The sequence below is a fragment of the Atractosteus spatula genome, chromosome 13 (genome assembly GCF_055471065.1).
Source record: "Atractosteus spatula isolate fAtrSpa1 chromosome 13, fAtrSpa1.hap1, whole genome shotgun sequence".
Lineage (NCBI taxonomy): Eukaryota > Metazoa > Chordata > Actinopteri > Semionotiformes > Lepisosteidae > Atractosteus > Atractosteus spatula.
In genome coordinates, this window is record NC_142718.1 from 41,156,973 (window position 1) to 41,178,993 (window position 22,021).

General features: G+C 46.0%; 1 protein-coding gene across 1 annotated transcript in view; it reads right to left on the bottom strand.

Annotated features, from left to right (window-relative positions):
• Positions 1-22,021, bottom strand: part of kif5c (kinesin family member 5C) — a 46,371-nt gene that overhangs the window by 9,981 nt on the left and 14,369 nt on the right. The window contains exons 4-17 of the mRNA XM_088930093.1: positions 20,439-20,543; positions 19,295-19,343; positions 18,695-18,750; positions 18,414-18,501; positions 17,967-18,091; positions 17,469-17,573; positions 16,642-16,790; positions 9,735-9,883; positions 6,763-6,935; positions 5,857-5,925; positions 3,673-3,879; positions 2,926-3,072; positions 1,855-2,043; positions 414-531 (exon numbers count right to left, since the gene is read on the bottom strand). Of these exons, the coding sequence (XP_088786219.1) occupies positions 414-531; positions 1,855-2,043; positions 2,926-3,072; positions 3,673-3,879; positions 5,857-5,925; positions 6,763-6,935; positions 9,735-9,883; positions 16,642-16,790; positions 17,469-17,573; positions 17,967-18,091; positions 18,414-18,501; positions 18,695-18,750; positions 19,295-19,343; positions 20,439-20,543 (1,729 nt within the window). The remainder of the gene's footprint in view (positions 1-413; positions 532-1,854; positions 2,044-2,925; positions 3,073-3,672; positions 3,880-5,856; positions 5,926-6,762; positions 6,936-9,734; positions 9,884-16,641; positions 16,791-17,468; positions 17,574-17,966; positions 18,092-18,413; positions 18,502-18,694; positions 18,751-19,294; positions 19,344-20,438; positions 20,544-22,021) is intronic.

Below are 22,021 nucleotides of genomic sequence, written 5' to 3' on the forward strand. Positions count from 1 at the left end.
AAGTATATTTAGTTCTGCATGATCCTCTTCGCACAATGGAGACATTCAAGGGAACCGAGTGGGGACGGCATGGGGCGCACGCACAAGCACAACTGAGAGACGCTCATGAGCTGAACCGATATCACCTTGTGCAGATGAGAGGATCCAGAGCACCTGCAGGAACCCCACACCGACACACAGGGAGAACATGCAGACTCCACACAGAAGCCAGAGCCCAGAATCGAACTCAAGACTACCGGGACACCAGAGCTGCAGACAGCATTGCTAGCAGCCACACTTCCACTTTATTCCTCAAATAATCAAAGCGGAAAAACATCTGTATCCTCTAAGGATGACAGCCGAGCTGGTATTTGAACCCCTCGAGGAATATGCTAGATGGGTCTCCAGTGTGTGGCTCCGCTCCCCCGCCTTACCCTGGGCCTGCAGCCTCGTCAGCTCCTCGGTCAGCGCGTCCTGCGTCTCCTCCAGCTGCCTCTTCTTCTGCTCCATGTTCTGCATGTAATCCGTCAGGGACTTGATCTTGGCTTGGTGCTGTGGGAGCAAGCCAGCACACCGAGAACTCAATGCAAGCGCATCTTCCCGCCTGAAGAAGAGCTTCCCACCCGCGGCAGCTAACAGGAAGATATACCCCAGATATACCAAAGTCACAAGCAATGGATGCACTGCACACCTAAAGTGCGGTCTGCTGCCTTTCAATCAGGCGACAGAGAACTACAGTATATAAAAACTCAAGGTATGACCTGGAGAAAGGCATCAAACTGGCAAAACAAGAAAAGAAGGACAAACTGGAAAAACAGCTTGAGGACGACTCAAAGCACATGAGACAAGGCTTGCACCTGTATGAGGAACTACAGGGGCATCACCAGCGGTATTTCCTCTGCCGATGCATCTCTACCAGATGATCGATCAGCTGTCTCCTGTATACACAGACACTCTTACCCTCTCTCTTTCCCTGTCAGTCATACCAAGGTGCTTCAAGAAAACCACAATTATGCCACTGCCCAAGAAGACCAATGTAACTTGTTAGAACAATTACCGCCCAGTGGCACTCACTCCAGTGGTCATGAAGCTCTGGAAAGACTGGTATTATCATATATAAACTGCTCCAGACTCCGCTGACCCAGTTCAGTTTGCTTGTTGTAATGTACTGTCTACAATGTGTGGTGTTGTCTGTTGTACTGTGCACGTCCTGGGAGAAAGGCTCGTGAAGGAATCCCACCGTACATGTACATGTGGAAATAAACTCCTCTCCATCATTCCAGCAAGGATCTAGGTAAAGACAACAGGCAGTGCTGTAATGGCCTGGCTCATGTTTGACGCCTAGGGTTTTTTTATAAAAAGTGCATAAAGTGTATAAAGATAAAGGGAAAAAACTAATTTTACCAGGTCATCACAAAAGTGAAATGATGGTAAAAAAAGATTTAAACATTCTCTGCAAATGAGTGTAGCTTTCAGGTTTGTTTCTGTTAATTATGCATAACGATCTGGGTCAACAGGCCGTTGTAATTCAGCTGGAGGGTGTTATCAGGTTCAGATGATGTTTCACCAGATAAATACCCTGAGTACCGCAGGGTGATATTTTCAACAAGTACAAGAGCACAACTCAGCATATGTTATGATAACCTGGTGTGCTTGTAGCAAAGCACTAAAACAAAACACACTTGGAGACATGCGTTCTCCTACAAGAAGTCTATGCTTTAACGAAATCTGCTGGACAAACAGAAGCTTAAATGCTCCCAAGAAATTATTTAAACGCTAGGACGTCACTGCTTGGCTCTAACGAGCAGACCCTGCCGAGGCGAAGGGAACACTTCGTTCGAGCTGCGTGCTGGATATTTCTCCCCCGGGTGCTACCTGGGAGATGAGCAGCTGACAGGAGGCCAGCTCCTTCTCGTTGACCTGCATCTTGCGGCTGGTGTCGGCCTGCGAGGTCTCCAGCTGCTTGCAGCGGTTCACCAGCGACTTCACCTCGGACTTCATCTTGCTGATGGCCAGGCGCGCCATGGTGAACTCCTCCTCGATGACGCCGTTCACCTCCGTCATCTGGAAGCATTGAGGGAGAGTCAGACTGTCAGACTCGCCTCGAGCGGCAGACACACTCCGGGGGGGTCTCCGGCTTGCTCTGGGCTCGGAACACCAAACAGCACGCTGGACTGCTTCGCTAAAAAATTAAAACTATCAATTTAAACAGAAGGCCCGACAGATCTATTAGATCAGTTAGCTTATTTCACAGGTGAATCCACAACTTGAAAATAACCTCATACATTTTATTCTGTACAGACGCTTGAGATCAATTAAATACAAAATATGACGTCTTATTCTTATAACAAGGGTAACAGTAACAGATAATTGTGAATAGGCTGCAGTCTCCTTCTCTACCACAAGAGAGCTCCCTGGCACTTTGTTCCAGAATGTCTTTGGACTTCTCATTGTTGGATTTCAGCTCTATTGTGTCAAAATACAGACTAAAGATAATTGTGTTGGAATTTTTTACTTTGATTTTTAATAATTTCATGTCTATTAAAGAGATTTCCCTCCTATGCTCTGCTGAAGTGTCATTGACACACTCCAAGATGCTGCAGATGTCTGTGAAACACGGAGTGAATTCCCCAGACTGAGCATGGAAAGCCCAGTCAGACAGGACACTTGCCCTGGGACTTGATGGATGCAACATCTCTAATACTGACTGCAGAAGCTAATCCAGATCCAGAAGCAATGGCCACATGTGGCCTGATACCCAGAACTGCAGCAGGGAATGCAGCTTAGACACTTCAATTAGCTGTCCTGCACAAAACAGCTGGAAACAAAGAAAAAAACAACCGTTGAGCACTCTAGATTCCTGGCACAGTGGTGCCCACTGAGAGAGCCACAGCCCTCACCAGGAACCCTGGCACAGTGGTGCCCACAGAGACTCAAGGCCCTCACCCCTTTGACGTCATTGGTGCCGATGATGGCCCCGATCTCGTTGAGGTCCTTCATGAGGAGGTTGAGGATCTCAGCTGCTCTCTTCTTCTGGTGGTTACTGAGCTCCTGCAGCTGGTGCAGCTCCCGCTGGACTGACAACAGGGAGGTCTGCGGCGCGGTGAACAAAACAACAACAGCAGCGGTTACACAGGTCCGACCCAGGGCACTTAGTGTCTCCAGGTCTCCTGCTTATAAAGACCGACTGATTTGTCTGATATGTCACTTCTCCCTCTAGTGTTCTCTTTGGAAGGCGCTGCTTTACATGCACAAATAACATCTTGAAGCACCAAAGTGCTCCTGGAGTCAAGAAGATTAAAAACCACTAAAATGTTCTTGGACTGCACCCCAGAGGAAACGTCAGGGAGGGCAAAGAGCTGTTTCATCATACGACAGTAAGCAGGGAGTCCCTTTCCCACCCTTCAATCTATTCTTACTGATATAACAACACTATACTGGAAGCTTTTTAAAAAATAATGCAAATGAATGACATTATGAGACAAAGGAAAGCCACTGTTATTTTCAAAATAAACTTTAAAACATCAAATACAGTTTCTGGCCCCCAGGCTCAGCCTCTGACAGTGCCAGAGGAAATACAAGCACAGGCTTCCCTGACTTTTTCCCAGGCCTCACAGACCTATCTAACTGACAGTTATCAGAGCGTGCTCTTCCCTGGGAGACTGACGCCACAGCCAGCCACACTCCCCTTACCGTTTTCTGGGCCAGCTCGTCGGCCAGCTGCTCGTTGGCGCGGGTCTTGTCCTCCACCTCCTGGGACTTCTGGTCGTAGTTGACAGCCAGCTCCTCCAGCGCCTGCAGCACCTCCTTCACCTCGTCCTTCGCTGCCTCGTTCTCCATCTGCAGGCGCGTCAGCTCATCCTGAATCTTCTCGTAGTCCCGCCGGGTGGAGGCCAGGAGCTGCCACAGACACACACACACAACCACTCTTGGTTTGCATTACGGACAGCCCCCTCGCCCTCTTTTTACTTGAACTGGTCACATCAGTCTGATCTTCCTCCCGGCTCCCCAGTCCCAGGTGTGTCAGGAGGACAGAGTTTCCCCGACTCCTCTCCTTCAGGCTCAGTATATAGCTGACGTGGAGACTGCTGAGCGCTACTGAGCCGGCCAGCACTATCTGAGAACACTTACAAACGACAGGAGGCCATTCAGCACATCTAGGTCACTGGTGACTAATTGATCCAAGGATCTCATCCAGCTGCTTCCTGAGAGAAGAGGCTCAGTCGGTAAAGGGAGGCTGCGGTGAACAAGGTCAGTGTGATCCCAACCATGTGACTCTAGCCCACTGTGGCCAGGATTCTCCAAGCAGTGGCACACAACTGGCTGAGCACCGCCAGGGGTAGGGTGGGATTGGTCAGCCATAGCTCTCGGCCACACGGCAATAATTACACAGAAGGGAGGAATTAGAAATATTTGCTAGAAAGCCAACTGTGCTCATAAATCAGTAAAATGAACAATCTCTGGGAATGGAAGTGCACTGGCTTGTGCATTATATCCACTAGAGGGAGTAAAACACAGAGCAATTGCTTTATTAAAGAAAATGTGCCACCCTCATGTGTTTTAATCATTGTGAAATTAAGAGAATTGATAAAGTGTGTGGTGAGAGCCTGCCACTATTATCCTTGCTCTGTAAATAACCAATGTGTCATGTATACGGGTGTGGTGGGTCCTCATGTGATCCTGTCCGGGCTGTGTGTGTAGACCACCGTCAGCCTTACCCTCCTGACCACACTGTGATCATCAAGAGCATCGTGAACAGGAGAAACCCCAGGTCTCACTGTGGCTGAGCCTCTCCCAGCAGGCTGCGGGTCGCAAGGTGGGGTACACCCTGGACGGGACACCAGTCCATCACAGGGCTGACAGATATACACACACACACCCTGGACGGGACACCAGTCCATCACAGGGCTGACAGACCCACACACATTCACCCTGGACGGGACACCAGTCCATCACAGGGCTGACAGACCCACACACACTCACACCAGGGCCAATTTTTCCCAGAAGCCATTTAACCTCCCAGTTTGTCCTTGGATTATGGGAAGAACCCGGCGCACCCAGAGGACACCCACCTGAACATGGGAAGAACATACGAACTCCACACAGACAGCACCCCAGGAGCAAAACTGAACCCAGAGCCCCAGCACTGCGAGGCAGCAACGATAACCATTGCGCCACCGTGACCCCTCCAATAATTACATAGCACTATAAAAAACTCATCCATTCATTCATCTCTTTCAAATGAAGAGCCAATTTATGAAACGCTTTCCTGTCTCAGGAAGTGCCGTGTGGGGACAGCGAGTGTATAACAGCTGATGTCTATTTTCTCAAAAGCTTTCACCAAACACACTAATTACAATTACTAAATTATTTGGCTTATACTTTTATTCTTAAAAGTGCACCCATGAATACTGCTGAATATTTTACTGCTCAAGAGCACAGCAGCAGTGTCACATCTGGGGATCTGAACCTGCAACTTTCCAGTCCAGAACACTACTCAGTTACCTTTGTGTTACTGTTTAATATCAATGTGTCTGAACACAGAGATGCCTCTAGCCTTCATGAGGTGACATTTAATAATTCAGATTGAAGTGTCCGTGCTGGATTAGAATCAGAACAGCAACTGACGTGCCCAGCCTGAGTGACTGATGTTTGTAGGTGATGGTGTGAGCTGTTATCAATTAGCACAGCTGAGCATACCTCTCAGCGTCTAAGCACATTTCGCTCCGATTAAATCCAAGGGGATTCTGTCATCTTTTATAAAAACCGCAACCCAATGCACAGTGCTCATTACCTGTTCTTCAGAAGACAGCTCTTAGAAACCCCAGTTTTCACTGACAAGACTGTTAACGGGATTAACAGCCGCTCCCACCTCACCTCATCCTGGTCCAGCATCTGTTGTTTCAGTTTCTCAGCTAGCTGGCTCTGCTGATTAATCTCATCATCCTGCAGCAAACGGAAGAAACCGCAGCTCGTTTAAGCAAAACGGATCTCAGAGCTGGGAAACGTCATTAGCGAGGCTCCTGGGTACCAGGCAATAATTCAGTTCCATGTTCACATGCACAGAGGGAGGTTTAGTCAGAGGGGCGTTCCCCCCTTCTGCCTCAGGAAGGTGAGAAGGCCGTGAACCTGCAGCAGGGCCAGTCTTAAGACTTCTCCACCACTGCCTCCCACAACCGCGTTTCATCGAGGAGGAAGTCACATGTTTCAGGAGCTATTAACATAGCACCCTCCATACTGATCTACAGCACTCGGCAGATCTGCGCTTGTTCAACTGGGTTTAAAGGAATACTAAGGGGTGTGGACAAATTCTGGAAATCGATCATGACGAAAATGACTTTGCTCTTTACATTTTCTTTTATGACTATAATTACAATAACAACAGAGCTTTTTTTAAGGGAAACATATTATCCAATCCATAACTTAATCTGCTGTGTGACGTTTTTTTTTGTTTGTTTGTGTTTCTTCCGGTGTTTGACCAAATCAGGAGGGCCTAAAAGCTGTAGGTTTTGGATCCTAAACCGCCTCCTTTTCCCTCTTGGAAACGGAAACGGTTCGGGCAGAGATGGTGGTATGTCTTTAATTAAAAACTACAGCTAAACCTTTTCTTTTACAGGTTTTGCCCCCAGTAGTTGAAGCGCATTGTCTTATTGGAAGTTGCGTTCAAATTTCATCGCGACGGCCCGTCTCCCGTGGCAGTGGGATACTGCGGGAACACGGACTCTCGCAGCGTCGGTTTTATTACTCTGCTTTAGGCACAGGGCGCGTAGGCGCGGTGCGCACCTTGTCGTCCAGCTGTTTGTACAGTTCGCTGATCTCCTCGTCGTACTTCCTCTCCTCCGTGGAGACGAGGGCGATGGACGGAGCCAGGTTGTCGATGATGGGCGTGTTGTCGCACGTCTCCAAGCTCTTCTGCTCCCTCTCGCTGAGCTGCTCATCTTCGGGGACGGCTTCACCTGCGGCACAGCAAACTTCACGCTAACCCGCAGGGGAGACTGCGAAACTTTCTGAATACGCGACAGGCGAAAACACGGAGTTGCTGTGGGCACTTTTTGGGGGGTTTTGTTGAGAAGTAGTTGTTTCACTTTTGAACGGGCAGAGTTGATCGGGCTACCCGTAGAGTCTGCGACGAAGATTATATTCTTATCAAGGCGCAAGCCACCGTCTCCTCGCAGCACACACGCGCAAAGATAAATCACACATGAAAACAAGATAAATCACACATGAAAACAAAATAAATCACACATGAAAGAGGTGACATAAGAAAGTCGCAAGAACAGAGGACGTGTGGAGATAGTTGGCGAGGCTCAGCGCAGAGTCAGCTGTGCAATCTGCAAAGCCCACACCGCCTTCTCCGGCGCTGCGCCTGCCGCGTCCTGCATTAATCCTCTTCCCAGCACAGATGTTATTAAGATACAGCGACCCTGAGCCGAGCAGCCAGCCCGGGAGGAAGAATGAGGATGGGGCCTGTGACAGCCGCTTATCGGCGCTGAGCAGAAAATGGATCTGACGGCACTGCACTCTCTATTGCTCACGGCCCATTACCGACCGCTCGCTCCTCACGCACCAAAAAAAAAAAGTTCGCCAGCTTATCTCCTGTTTTACTTTAGAAACCTTTAACATCGCTGGTAGGAGCATGGGGACCGTTGGTGGTCTTGATATCACTGGCGGTGTCATTTTCAAAACGGATGGGGTGGCTTAGCGCGTCTTTCTAAAGGCTGATGAAGGTGCGCGTCTGTTCTCACCCCCCTTTACAAAAAATAAATAACGCTTTGATCACGTGTAAAACCCGTAAATACACCCGCAAGAGAAGTGAGTGTTGATCCTTCTTGCAGTGACGCTCAATGCTAAATTGCCCCTAAAGACCGATGCATTTGAATTAGGCCAAAGGCAGCCGGTTTCCACAGCAACGCTGCAGCACAGCGCGGAGATGATGGAAATCCCTGTGCAGCAGACATCGGGTCGGTGGAGGGGGTCGGGACGCCTTTCCTCACAACCAGGCTGACAGCAGTCCACCCCCCGGGACTGCGAGAGCACAGCGATCACCAGGGAAATACGGCATCCCTCTTTACATCAGAGCCCAAACCTCTTCACTTCCCCTCGGCACCGTAACTCTTAAGTCAAAATGAGAACGGTTAGGATAAGCGCGGCGACAAGAAAACCAACAATGGCGCTTTTAGCGAAATGACAAATAACCCGAGGAAGGGGGAATAAGTAATAATAACACGGGGTGTTATGTATCCCTCACTGTTATATGACGGGATTGAAGGCAGTAAACACAGCTGTAGGTCCCCAATCATCTCATAATGAAGTTTTAGAGAGACCTCAAAGAATTTCTAATCCCCAGACTTAGTTTTTCAAATTCTGATCTCTCACTGCCCTACCCCTGAAATATACTGGCTGTTTTTGACAGTAACACGAAGAATAATCTGCATTCTTGGGTCTGGAACTTTCACTACTGCCTCTCAGACTTTATTCTTCTTCTGAGACAGTAGACATTTTTGTCATCTATTACACTCACAATCTGAGCCATTCGTATTGGTGACCTAAAATTTCACAAATTTCAATCCCAGCCTTTGAAGCTACACTCATCTGAAAGAATCTTATTCTGAAAAATAACTTCAAAACAAAACCAAAATAATAATTCTGAAAAAAAAGCGTTTTTTTTCTGCACTAATCAGGGGAAATTATTAGCTGCGGCATGAAGCATCACTGCAATCGTTTTTTCTCTGTCCCATCTGGATAAACGTTTCTGTCCAGACTGACAATCTTGCTCTCCATGAGCAGGATCCTGCTCTTTGCTTGTCATTAAAGCAATTTCATCAGCCATACTATCAACTGCATGTTTCAGAATGGATGATGAGCTGTTATAGTATCTCACTATTTCGAAAGCCTGATCTTTAGTGTAATCCACTGAAATTCTGAAATTTCAAAGCTGTGCACAAAACATTGAAACGACTTTTTTTCTGTTTGGCGCAGGCTGTCCTATTTATACAGTTATTAGACCTAATGAATTTGGAAAAAAATCTAATAATGGCCGTAACGTCTATAATAATCTACTCTACCTCCCAAGTGAAGCTGATGCACAATCACATCTCCAGCCACAGATGATGGACGAGCCCATGTGATGGAAAGCTGTCTCCTGGTTTGTTTAGTTGTTAAACTAAGTAGAAAACGTAGTTTTTTGTGCTTCTATATTCCTGTTGAACAGAGACGACTGCGACAGCACCTGATACAAGTATTCCAAAGCGCTGACAGAGTCCACCCAGAGAACATCTTCAGAGCGACCCGTGAAACGCACTGTGTGTGCCAACTATGTGGAAGGGCATTTAAAACCGAGAACAGGATGCACTTCTTTACCCAAAGGGTTGTGGGAGTGGGGAACGAGCTACAAAGCCACGTGGTTGAAGCTGACACTTTGACTTAATTCCAGAAACTACTAAACAGGCCAGACAGGCGCAGCAGCCTCCGTCTGTTCGGAGCCTTCCTGGAGCCCTTCCTTTGTAACGAACATCACTGGTCAGGGGTGAGGGCACAGGGGACTGACTTGCCTTGACCCCGAAAACCTCTGGGCTCCACCAGCACGTTCAGCGAAAGGAAGGAAACAATCTTACAGAAAACCTCGACACAAATTAATGTACGGCAGGACACCCCCCCCCCCCCCGGATATTAAATTCTGCACTGCATTGTGCTCAGCCTCACACGTGGGTGAGGACCCAGGAGGCCCTCCGGCCACGGATCACCTCCGCCCTCACCGTTCCTCCAGCGGCTGAGCTCCGTCTCCAGGCGCTGGACCACCGCCTTCAGACTCTTGTTCTTCTCCTTCTCCTTCTCGTACTTCTTCTTCCACTCCTCGGCCGTGAGCTCCAGGTTGAGGGACACCGTGTTCTTGATGGTCTTGGCCCTGCGGGGGGAGAGGAGAGCCCTTCCCATCAGCCCCTCGGCCCCAGACGCCTGACAGCGCGCCCAGCGCTCGGCAGTGACGGCCCGGGACTGGCCCACAGGAGGACTGAGAAGAGTTTGTGACCCAGTCTGAGAGGCCTGTAACTATTATTTTGAAAGGACTCTGAAAACTAAGGCACAATCATTTTAATGCATTTTATTTCTGAGGCAGATTCTATAAATGGCTCAGTGTACTTATTGGATACAATACTTCTGAGAATAGGGAGCAAGCAGTCCCTTTAATTAAACAGTATTCATTAAGGGCTGCCTCTCTCTCTCTCTCTCCACATTAGCTAGGACTAATTAAAACATTCCCTTAACCTTCAACAGCCAAAACAATGATAATAGATTTTGGAGAGCTTCTGTCATTAGAAAAATGAAGAGGAATAAAGCCATCCTCATTTAAATAAAGGAGACGTGTGCCATTAGGTACAGCAGTGTATAAAATTAAACCATGTCCATTACTCTTGAACAGACCACTCAGAGGAAAATGACACCGTGTAATGTGGAGCTACAAAAACATCAGACGTGCAGACAAGCAACTGTTCAGTGTGTTCTGTTTGTTCCCTTTCTTGCGTCTACATGAAACAGCCTTAAGAATTTAATGAGCAGGAAGCAGAGGAGCAGAACTTGGCCAAGAAAAAATAAAATATTTTTTTCAATTCAGTTACTTCACATTACAGGAGAACCTCAGAGAATGAAAAGAGGCAGGGATCCAGCAGACACTGCATCTAATATACAGTACCAACAAGAAGCCTGTCTCAAATGTACTTACTGCAAATTAGTTCAAATTCTACTCAGAAACCTGTAGGATTATTACAAAACTTAAATCAACCTGTGCCATGCGTATACATGTCCAGCACATTGACTAGAATACAGACGAAAGTCACACGAGGGATTGTATGTCTTAGTCAGCAGTAGTGCTGTCCATCTCTCTGGAGGGGGAGGCCTTTTATTTCCTGCTCAGATTCCTGAACAGCTTCTCTGCCAAACTGTCTCCCACTCTCACGAGGCTCCTCGCTGGGTTGTTAAGACTGCCTGACTCATTCAAGTGACTCACCCCAAGGGCTACAGTACAAAGAACAGATACAGAACCGCGAATCAATGTGTCTTGATCAATGTGTTCCCATGACCTGGGAGCCCATGACTGCCAGTGTCTTCTGTGTGGCACAGAGCTGGCAGCTGTGGTGAGACAGGATTTTTACTCACATAGACATTATATTTTTCTCCCATAACGTGTACAGTATTTTGTACTTTTAATCTGGTTCCAGCCTGCAGGAGATGTGTTTTAAGTCACCCTTAAATCAGGAATAAAACTGATAATGATGGGCAATTATTATAACTAAACAAGAGCAAGAAATTAAATCTTCCTTCTGTTGAATAGACTTCCATTGTTCATGCGAGTGATATACTCTCCTTGCTGAGGAATATACATGGCACATACATATACACTTCACTGTTCAATTAAAAGGCACAGCATAAACTGTTACGAAGCGTAGATCAGGACCCTATGCAGACGAGAGCACAACAAACACGGGGAGAAGATGGGAGGAACTGGGCAGGTTGACGAACAGGGGGGCGTGACGACGGTGCACTGGTGCTCGGGGGGGCATGGTCCAGGCGAATTAGTCCAAAACAATCCGAAAGGGGAAACCAGGAAGCAGCCCAAAAGTCCAGTACCGGGTGATCCATCCAAGACAAAACAAGACGAGGTTAAAAACCAGAACGGGATCCGGTGCAGGGACAGGGAATAAAAACGGGAATGATGAGGCCAGGCGCTCTGAGTCCCGGACTCAGCTGGGTCAGGACGCCGATAGGAGACCTGTGACCTCAAACCGCGGGCGTAGGGCGACTTGGTGGTAGGCGGGCCTCCGGGCGTCCGTCTTCCAGTGCAGAGCCCGGAATAGAGTGAGCAACTGGCTTATAAGGAGGGGCAGGATTGGAAGCAGGTGCACATGATCAACTAAAATGTGAAAGAGCAGGAGTGCCCTTAAGAGGAGGGATTACAATCGTGACATAAACAAATCTGTCAGAAAGATGATCTAGTCACAGCATTCAGCAAGTCGAGCCAAACAGGGGACTGGCATACGGGAAAAGCAGTATTGTATCTCTGGGCTGTGGCAATAAAAGAAAAAATATTACTGCTTGTTACTGATTCAATGACACCTTCAAACACAGAGTCTGTCTGGTTTTACAGTGGAGTGAAAATAGAGCACAGTCCTGCTGGAGTACAGGATACACCTAATTAATGGCACAAATTAAATTAAAGATCCATATGCCTGAAGCCATAAAGAGCCAACTAACATACTGTTAAGGTGATATATTTCTGATTTAATTATTATGTAGAACATTTGAAATAATTTAAAAAAGAAATTAATTTTCTAAACCACACGACACTGCCATTTTCTTTTTTCATGTGATGAATAAGCAACACATAACAGAACTATGAATGGCTTATCTTGTTACCAAGAATAAATTGTACAGGGTCTCAGCAGACAACTGACCAGGCACTCATAATAATCCTCATACTTATGTAGCACTTTTGTGGACACTCCACTCCAATGTTTTACAGGTAATAGGGATCCTCTCCACCAACTCTCAGTGTGGAGGAGACCAGAGTGATGAAGCCAGTTCACAGATGGGGATTATCAGGAGGCCATGATTGGTAAAGGCCAGGGGGGAAATTTGGCCAGGACACCAGGGTAACACCCCTACTCTTTTCGAGAAACTCCCTGAGATTTTTAATGACCACAGGGAGTCAGGCCCTCTGTTTTACATCTCATCCAAAGGATGGCCCCTTTTTACAGTACAGTGTCCCCGTCACTATACTGGGGCATTAGGACCCACACAGACTGCAGGGTGAGCGCCCCCTGCTGGCCCCACTAACACCTTTTCCAGCAGCAGCCTTAGTTTTTCACAGGAGGTCTCCCATCCAGGTACTGACAAGGCTCACAGAGGCATGCTCTAATGGTACCTCAGTCTGCAGCCTGCGCTGTGCTACTTTCTTCTCTGCTGTTAACCTGCAGGACTCACTCCAAGCGAATCTCTCTGGCTGCACGGTTAGTGCTGTAATAGTTAACAGTACCTCATCCACTCACCCTTCCACAGCAACAACCCCAAGAAACCGTGTGCATCGTCTTACTACAGACTTACTACTTACTTACAGAGAGCAGCCAAAGTGTCATCATATTGCCCTGTTTTCTCTAAAAGGAAAACCTCTCCCTGTGCCCAACTACAGATACAGCATGGAGCTCCAGGACTAGGGAAAGGATTCATGTTAAGCCCTGGACAGTCTTAAGTAAAAATGCAAAAATGATAAGCCAAAATCCTAAAACAAGCCACTAGTGCTCTTTAATCCTCCCTGTTTTACAGATGTCTCCATTTTGTTGGCTGAAAAACATCCTTCATATCAGCTGTGACTCCTTCATCATATTCTTATAAACACATTAATCAAAAACATTCAAGCTTATGTGTTTCTTTTCTTTTCTTTATTTTTTGCTTGCAAATCTCACTAGATGGCAACTACAAAAAAATCACAGTAAGAAGTGACCAGAGTGAAAAGGGAAACTGATGACTGATCAGATCGATGATCAGAAGCCGCCCCTCCCCCTGCGATCCTTACTGTACGGACCTGCAGCAGGCTTACAGCTTGTGCGTATTCAGTCCCCGGGGGTGGGGGCTGAGTTCCTCACTCACAGCCCAACAAAAGCCCATGTAAAGCTGCTGTGTGCTCATTCTCTGATGTACTGCATCCTAATCACCGGTGCACATTCACGGGGAAGTCATTTGCTAGTCATTTCCATTCACTAACACTCCGGCTTCTTGCTCGATAAAATCTCAGACTTAATTTCAGGGTGAATCTGAATGCCTCCCCTCTCTCTTTAGTAACTGACTGCCGGAGTGCTTGGCTCCCCGTCAGGAGACGAGCCACCTCTGCAGCAGGGTCTGCGTCAGCACGCGTCCCTGTCACTGCAGCAGCATAGTCTCCCCACGGAAACAGCCACAGCCAGAAACCAGGCCGAGCCTGCAGCCCCTGAGCACCACTGACTGCCTGCTTAGGACTCGAAGCCCCTTCCTTTATAACAGCAGGCTCAGCGTGAGAAATCCGAATAGTTAATACGATATAGCTAGAAGACAGAGCTACTTTAATTGCTGTATCTACATGAGCAAAAACAACATCCGTGTGCTTCACGGTCTGAAGGAATTCCATCAAATCGGCTGGGCAGTTTGAGAAAGCTTCACCTTGCTGAAAGGCATCCCAGTTCCCAGAGCTGCTGCATATTTCAACAGCCCTGACTCCCCGAGCAGGACGACATAGAGACCCTCTTAACGCTGTACTGAGCAGCTTTTTAAATTTAGAGCACAAAGAAAAATCATAATAGCTTCATACTATCTAGTGGCAAACCATAACTTTCAAAATACGGTATATGACCTCAATCTCAATTGCCGATCTAATCAAAAGAGGCCCTGTTTATTGCATTTGTATTGAAGGACAGTGAGACATCCTTTCAATCAGATGACATTTACACTGATCAGGTTACACATCACAGCATAGGCCTACTGCTGGCCTGTGACTTGTTACTGAAGGAGTTCCAGCAACTAAATAACCCTTCCCTTTCTCTGGCTTACGACAGACTACATTCAATCCTGTGCAAAACTCTCAGACACAATCAGGAGTCACAATATGTCTATTTATGATAACCAACAAATTACTCAACATCTCCTCCACCAGTGTTTTCTACTACAGTATTCAAATAACTTGGAATCTTATTAGGGTGCAATGGTGGTGCAGTGGTTAGGATTGCTGCCTCACAGCTCTGGGGTCCTCGGTCCGATTTCAGACCTGGGGTGCTGTCTGGGTGGAGTCTGCATGTTCTCCCAGTGTTCATGTGGGTTTCCTCTGGGTGCACCAGTTTCCTCCCACAGTCCAAAGACAAACTGGTGGGTTCATAGGCTTCTGTGAAAATTGGCCCTGGTGTGAGTGTGTGAACGTGTGCGTCTGTTAAATTAACATAATTTGTTTCTTTTTAGAAATCCATAACGTTTGACTTCTTCTTTATGTGCTGTAAAACACAACTCTATCAGGATTATCTTAAAACAACATGGTTAGAATTTCAGTAGATCACAACAGAATTGTGTTGCTGCACAAAGAAGAAACAACATGAAAAAAGTAGAACTGTGCAAAACATCTGAGACTTTTGCACAGCACTGTAAATATCACACTGATTGACAACGGACAAAATCAAATTAAATGTTACTGTTCTATTATTAAACTGATAGTGCAGACTGCACGTCAACAGTTATAGACAAAGATTGCTGCAGCAAAGTGTTTGAACAGAGTAAACACTACAGAACACTATAAAGCTGTCTGCAGTGTGTTAGGGAGTGAGAATATACTGGTCTCATTTACTATCATCAATTAACTATAAAGACTAAAAACTAGACTGTCGCCGTTAGATGCACATGTGCTTGTTATGGAAAGACCTATAAACAGAGATATAAAAAATCTACAGTGTGAGACAGGTGTGTTTTTGAAGAGGGGGTACTTCTGAAATTCAGCACCAATCAAATCCCCATCATTGCTCTGCACTCCAGAGAAACTGTTACATCTGAGCTGGTGTTTTGCTGGAGATTTCTGATTACTGATCAGTCCAGACGGACTCTTGAGCCCGAAGGCAAGGAGACAGACACTAACAGCCAAGTATTCCTGCGGAGCCGCAGCGTCAGTCAGAACAGCTCTGCCTCCCCAACGGCACAAACAGCACAAACAACACTCCAGTCCCTGCCTGAGAGTCGCTTCTGTAAATCTGGGGATGTGAGCTACCTATAAAACAGGGATAGAAAATGGACACGTGAAGGCTGATCCCACGCTGAGAAGTGGAAAAAAAAAACACCACAAAGGTTTTGGCTGTTGGACCCTGCTCAGGTGTCTTCTCTGTACCTTTCAGCGAGGAATTAATCTTTGCTTGTACCTTTGCAGCCAACCCACACTGACATATCGCCCTGCTTGCAGGATAAACAATTACTGAAAATTATATTACAGTACAGAACTGACAACAGCTCTATAATATAATGACACACCTGAAGAAGGCTCCACGGCCGAAACGTTGTGTTTTCTCTCTTCTCTTTTCAGCATGGAATAAACCTGTTACTTGTTCCATTGCAGACTACGCATGCTGACGCAGCTGCCCACCTGAACTACTATATAATATAATGCAGTGTAGCAGTTAATATATGGGAGAGGACCCAGCTTATGCACCTCTGAAGCTCAGCCCCCACCCGGGCGACACACCACAGCCCTGCTGCACAGCAGATCTGGGGCAGGCGAGAGAAACTGCTGCACCTGCTGAATTAAGTGGGAACTCCAGGGCAGCCAGACTGTGCCCTTCCAGCTGAACTATGCTGTAGATCACCGCTTCCTAGTGGCTCTCTTACTCCAGTCCTGGGGATTGGCAAAGACGAGAACAAAACACACACAGTCCTTCTCGGTTCTCTAACAAACCGGGGAAAAAAACAGCTGTTGGCTAACAGCTGTAACATCTTCATGACATTCTTTGGATTGAGGGAGTCGAGAGGGAGGAGAGAAAGCTGAAATGCACCACATGCATGGCAGCAGTGTTTTACAGTACTTGTCTTTCTGAGCGAACACACAGCACTGTTATTGCCTGTTAAGAGCCTTATCCCAATAATTCAAGGGTCTATATCAGGGACCCCACCTACCTCTGCCCAAACATCAGGGTGGACTTTGTCTCAGCCTCGTTGAAGACCGAGGGGGAGCAGCAGATGATGATGGTGGTTCTGCAGTTGCCTCCCAGCGAGTCCTGCAAGATTCTGGTCATCTTGCTGTCTCTGTACGGAACATGGGTTTTCTACAGGCAAGAAGACAAGCCCACCGACAGAAACATACATATTAGAGAGCAAATTTTTCATAGTCTTATGATTCTTGAGAACTGGACTTGGACTCTAAGCCTTTCTGTCCGTGTTAAAACTTGGTTTAGCTCTGTAAGGATAGGATGCAATCAGCTCACGGAACACCAAGTCTGATTCTACCATCAAGAAAGCATCGTAGCTCAATGCACAGTAATAAGTTATATTAGACATTCAAATAAGTCTTTTCTTGTTTGCTTTAATGACATTGAGTTTCTTTAAGAGTTGGTTTCTTGCTGTAACTGCTGGAAAAGAATCAAAATGATCATCTAGTTTTCTCTGAGGATGTCTCTCGGTTCTTTAGTCTCTCATTTTCTTAACTGAACTGGTTTTAGCTCTTTTACTCTTGACAACCTTACAGCACCTGTATTCGTGAAGACTAAAAATAATTTTAGTCCTTTTATTGTTATCAACAAACAGTACCGTCCAGAATATTTCTACATTTCCATGCAGAACGGAGAGAGTTTATCGCACTGCCCTGGTATGTGATGTCCATATTAAGTCTCTCAGTAGAAATGTTGTCATTCTGGTATATAATAAAGCCGCAAAGAGCCTCATCACTGCGAGGCTCAGACACAAATAATGATGAGATAATGGTGAGTGAAGACGGGAGGACTCACAGTTCCCTCTGCGAGTGCCGAGATGACATTCCCCAGCGCTGACAGAGACTTATTGATATTTTTAGCTTCATCTAATACAGCTCCTTCTGCTCCAGTTTTGCTGACCTAAGAACATAAATAATAGAGAGAATAAGATGCCAGAAAGAGACAGAGAGCAGGTTCTTACACTCCTAAAGGCAAACAAGCCTTACTTTATTGCTCCAATACATCCAGTGTAGTCATTTGTTGGCTTTGTGAGGACAGACAATGCGGATGTAAGCAGAGATTGACATTTCACTGATCCATGTGTAGTTCCACAGCTCCTCATTACACAACCCAGTCCAGCTCTAACAGCTTTCCTGATTTACAGTGTTCGTTTCAATGAGTTCACAGGGCGCCCCACAGCAGCCAGGAAATGCAGTATGCACATTTTCTCTTCATTAAAAACAAGAACCAGAGACAGGTTTTTAAGGTGGTGCCATCATGATGCTGTCTACATACAACATTTAGAAGACCGACCTTTTCACTGCCAGCCAAGTCCACCAGGTACAGCTTCCCAGACAGCTTCTTCTCTGTCTCCACGTTTTCTTGTTTGATGTTAATCAAGAAGATGCTGTGGCTCCGGGAGCTGTGCTCATTCATATCTACGCAAATCAAACAAAGTAGTGCACTGTTCTATAATCTTAGTCTATCATTGCAATTGTCATTTTAACATGATAACTACATGTTCTAAGTATGCAATCTTTACAACTTGTTAAGTTGAATAAAAGATAAAGCCTTTTATTTTAGTTATAATCTAGAATATGGCAGATTCTTAGATTGAGTTAAAAGTGTCTAGAACTAAGCCTCTCTAGTATAGTCACATACAAAATCCCAGCATTACTGTAGCCTTAGAAAATTCATGAGTCAGCGAATAACTTCTTGAGAGCAGTGAAGATGATGCAACATACTGTCAGTGATACATACTGGTAACAGCAACATGGCGGTTAGCTTTGCCCTCATCAATGACGTCCATCACCTCCTCAGGACTGGACACAAACCTCTCTGTGCAGCCCTGCGGGAAAACACCAGCTTCCAGTCACCCGCCATTTTCTCAGAGCGTCCAAACGCCGCTTTGTAGAGCTGCCTTACAGCTTTCAAGATTCTCCAGAAAAAAAAAACTCTTCAAGGTCAAAGAAGAAAATAAGTAACAAGCGTGGGGCTTCCAGCCTGGAATAAGATGAGCAGACCCCTCACAACCTGCTTACCTTCACGTAGGGAACTCTGTTTTTGTCCTCATGCACAGCGAGGTTGGTCTTGGAAACTTAAAACAAACAGAAGAGAAAACACAGGAGCATTAATTTAGATCAAGAAGATGCTGAACTAGACCCTGAAGTCTACTGAGACTCTGTGTGTGTGTACATCTAAAATAACCATGTTTGTGGAAGCTGGAACAGAAACAGAAAAGAAGCTGGTATAGACATACTGTGCTTCCCTTCATTTGGTCATTTGATTTTCACATTAGTGCAAGTAAAAACAGTCAGGTCCTGTGGCATTAACAGCTCCTACTATTTGATGTCAGCTTGTTGAAGATCAGGGGGACTCACAGCTTTCAACATGACACATTCTTCCCTGTGCTTTACATCTGTCAGATCACTTTATTTGTGCAGAGCACTGTTATGCCAGTGTTACATACAGAACTGTGCCCACAGTGTGTGCTGCCTGCGTCACATGTCACTTTCTCTCTCCAGTCTGCCTCTACAGGGGGTAATCGTGGCTCTCTGCACTCCACATCTGTGCACCTGTTTAGGAATTTTTTTTTCAAAACCCAAGAGATAAAAAGAGTTGTCTGTTGGACACCTACTCACCATCTAGCAAATCTCTTATCTTGTCCAAGTAAATTTCAAAGTAAGACACCTGAAGGAAGGGAAATGTAACATATGAGAGAATATATCAATCAAATGAATCAATCAATGGCCCTAGGCAAAGGTGAATGATTTTAAGGCTATAAGCTGAGCAAGCACTATAGCCCTCCATGAGCTGCCACCCTAGTTTTAATGCATCAAAACAAGCTAAACACAACTTTACAGCTAATGAGTAATACTGCATAACACATACCCAGGATGCACTCAGCTTCAATCATCAGTCATTAGTGCAGCAATCAGTCCCTGATCACTAGTGCACAGTGCAGCAGTCAGTCCCAGTCCCTGATCTCCAGTGCACAGTGCAGCAGTGAGTCCCTGATCACTAGTGCACAGTGCAGCAGTCAGTCCCAGTTTCTGATCTCCAGTGCACAGTGCAGCAGTCAGTCCCAGTTTCTAATCTCCAGTGCAGAGTGCAGCAGTCAGTCCCAGTCGCTGATCTCCACTGCACAGTGCAGCAGTCAGTCCTCATTTCTGATCTCCAGTGCACAGTGCAGCAGTCAGTCCCAGTTTCTGATCTCCAGTGCACAGTGCAGCAGTCAGTCCCAGTTTCTGATCTCCAGTGCACAGTGCAGCAGTCAGTCCCAGTTTCTGATCTCCAGTGCACAGTGCAGCAGTCAGTCCCTGCTCTCCAGTGCACAGTGCAACAGTCAGTCTCTGATCGCTAGAGCACAGTACAGCATGTCAGTCCCCGTTTCTGATCTCCAGTGCACAGGGCAGCAGTCAGTCCCAGTCGCTGATTTTCAGCAGTCAGCACTTAGCTCTGCTATGTATCACTCTGACCCATTCACTGATCTTCAGTGTACAACACTCAAGCCTGCTCACTGATTTTAAATGCAAAACACCCCTTCCTGCTTTGTACTCAGTTTGATCAGTAGGAAACTTTTCACCTTCCATTGCAATGATATTGACAAAACATTGGAAACTTCCCACCATACTTAATACAGTACATAAATGCCTATAAATGCCCTGACACATACAGTAATTCAGCATGACAGCTTATAAAGGCATCACCAGAGGAACCCAGCTCTGCAGAGTGGCGACTGCTTATTCTCGCTCCATTCCAGCCGCTGTCTAACACCTGGCTCACCTTGATGTGAAACTCCAGGTTTTCGTCCATGGAGTAGATGTGATCGAAGATGTCGTGTGCGATCCTGGGGATGATCCCCATGAGCTGAGGGTCATGCAGCTTCCCCTGAGGAACAGGACAGGACAGCAGCTCACACACAAACATCCCGGGGCGGGACGGTTTGTTTTGAGAAACAACTGGACATGTGAAACTGAGCAACACAGGACTGGCACAACATGGTAACCAACAGGCCAGAGCTCAGCAAAGGGAATAAATGAGACCAATGAAAAGGCTGAAGAACCAAACAATGGTGTCAGCTCATCAATGCTTCAAAATAATGGCGGAATGCAGCTAAACACTACAACTCAAAACAAATTAACCCACTGTTCTTGAAAGAACCTATTGTGAATCCAGTTTCCAATATTAATGGATCATAAGATACCCAGCATCTCTGAGGAGCTTTGATTTCATTGTCTGCACAGCAGTGAGATATGCACACAGCTCCAGGAATGGACTGCTACCTCGTTCAGGTTTGATTTTCATCAAATCAGCCACTCAGTGGCCCAGTGCAATCAAAATCATAACTCACTGTAAGTATCTGTATTGCCTGAAGGGAAAGGAGATGGATATGCTGGGGCTTGTGAGGGGCGTTTAAAAATACTTTGAGTAGAATTCAGCCCTCAATATTTTTCTTTAGCACTGGCATCTCCCTCACAGTGATTACCCTGAGATCCCTGGTGCTGCATGAAGGGATAATTATATTTTACAAAGCATGCCGGGAGCACCAGACTTTCACCCTAGGGCCCTCACTCATTTGCTTTGTCAACAATCTGCTTGTGTGAACAGCACACACACTAATGATTGCTAAGAATGTACTGCATTTGGGCTTAACATACACAGTCACTCTCCAGCATCACATAAATATAAGGTCACAGAGTGCCAATGAAAATGTAAGGATCATTCCAGCCTCTGTAGAAACAATCTCAAGATCATGTGCTGTCAATCATTACCATTTCCTGAATAATGGCTTACTATATTCCTGCATGCTGCGGATTTTTAGAGCTAAACACAACAAAGCTGTCCTCTTTACTTTGTGAAGGGTTCTATGCTGAGCAAAGCTCTCAGTAGTTCAACTGAATTCCTTGCTTCAATGTAATACCCACTCACAATGTAGGTTCCATCATAATCGTATTGCTGACTTTTAACACTTTTAAACCTGAATCGTGGAGGCTGCTGATCTGAGGCACAGTGAAAAGAAGGAAATCCTATTGTCTGGTGTGTTCAAGACAGTTAAAATAGTTCCTTCAGTGGGAAGGCAGAGTGCTGCACCAGCTACAATCCTTGTAGAGTTTTTCTTTAATTATAACAGAGCTACAGGGCTTCCTGAGCTCAGACTATAAGCACAACAAAGGGCAGAATAATTGCCTTTTGAAAAAATATTTCCTGATCTGAAATCATTGAGACCCAAAAAGGTTCTATTTCTTAATCAGATATACTTAATTTAAGAGTGTTTATTTATTCTGTACAACAATACAATCACTTTTATTTCATTTTATAGCTTCTCATTAGTGTAAGAATGTAAGCTTTAAACCAGACTATCACAA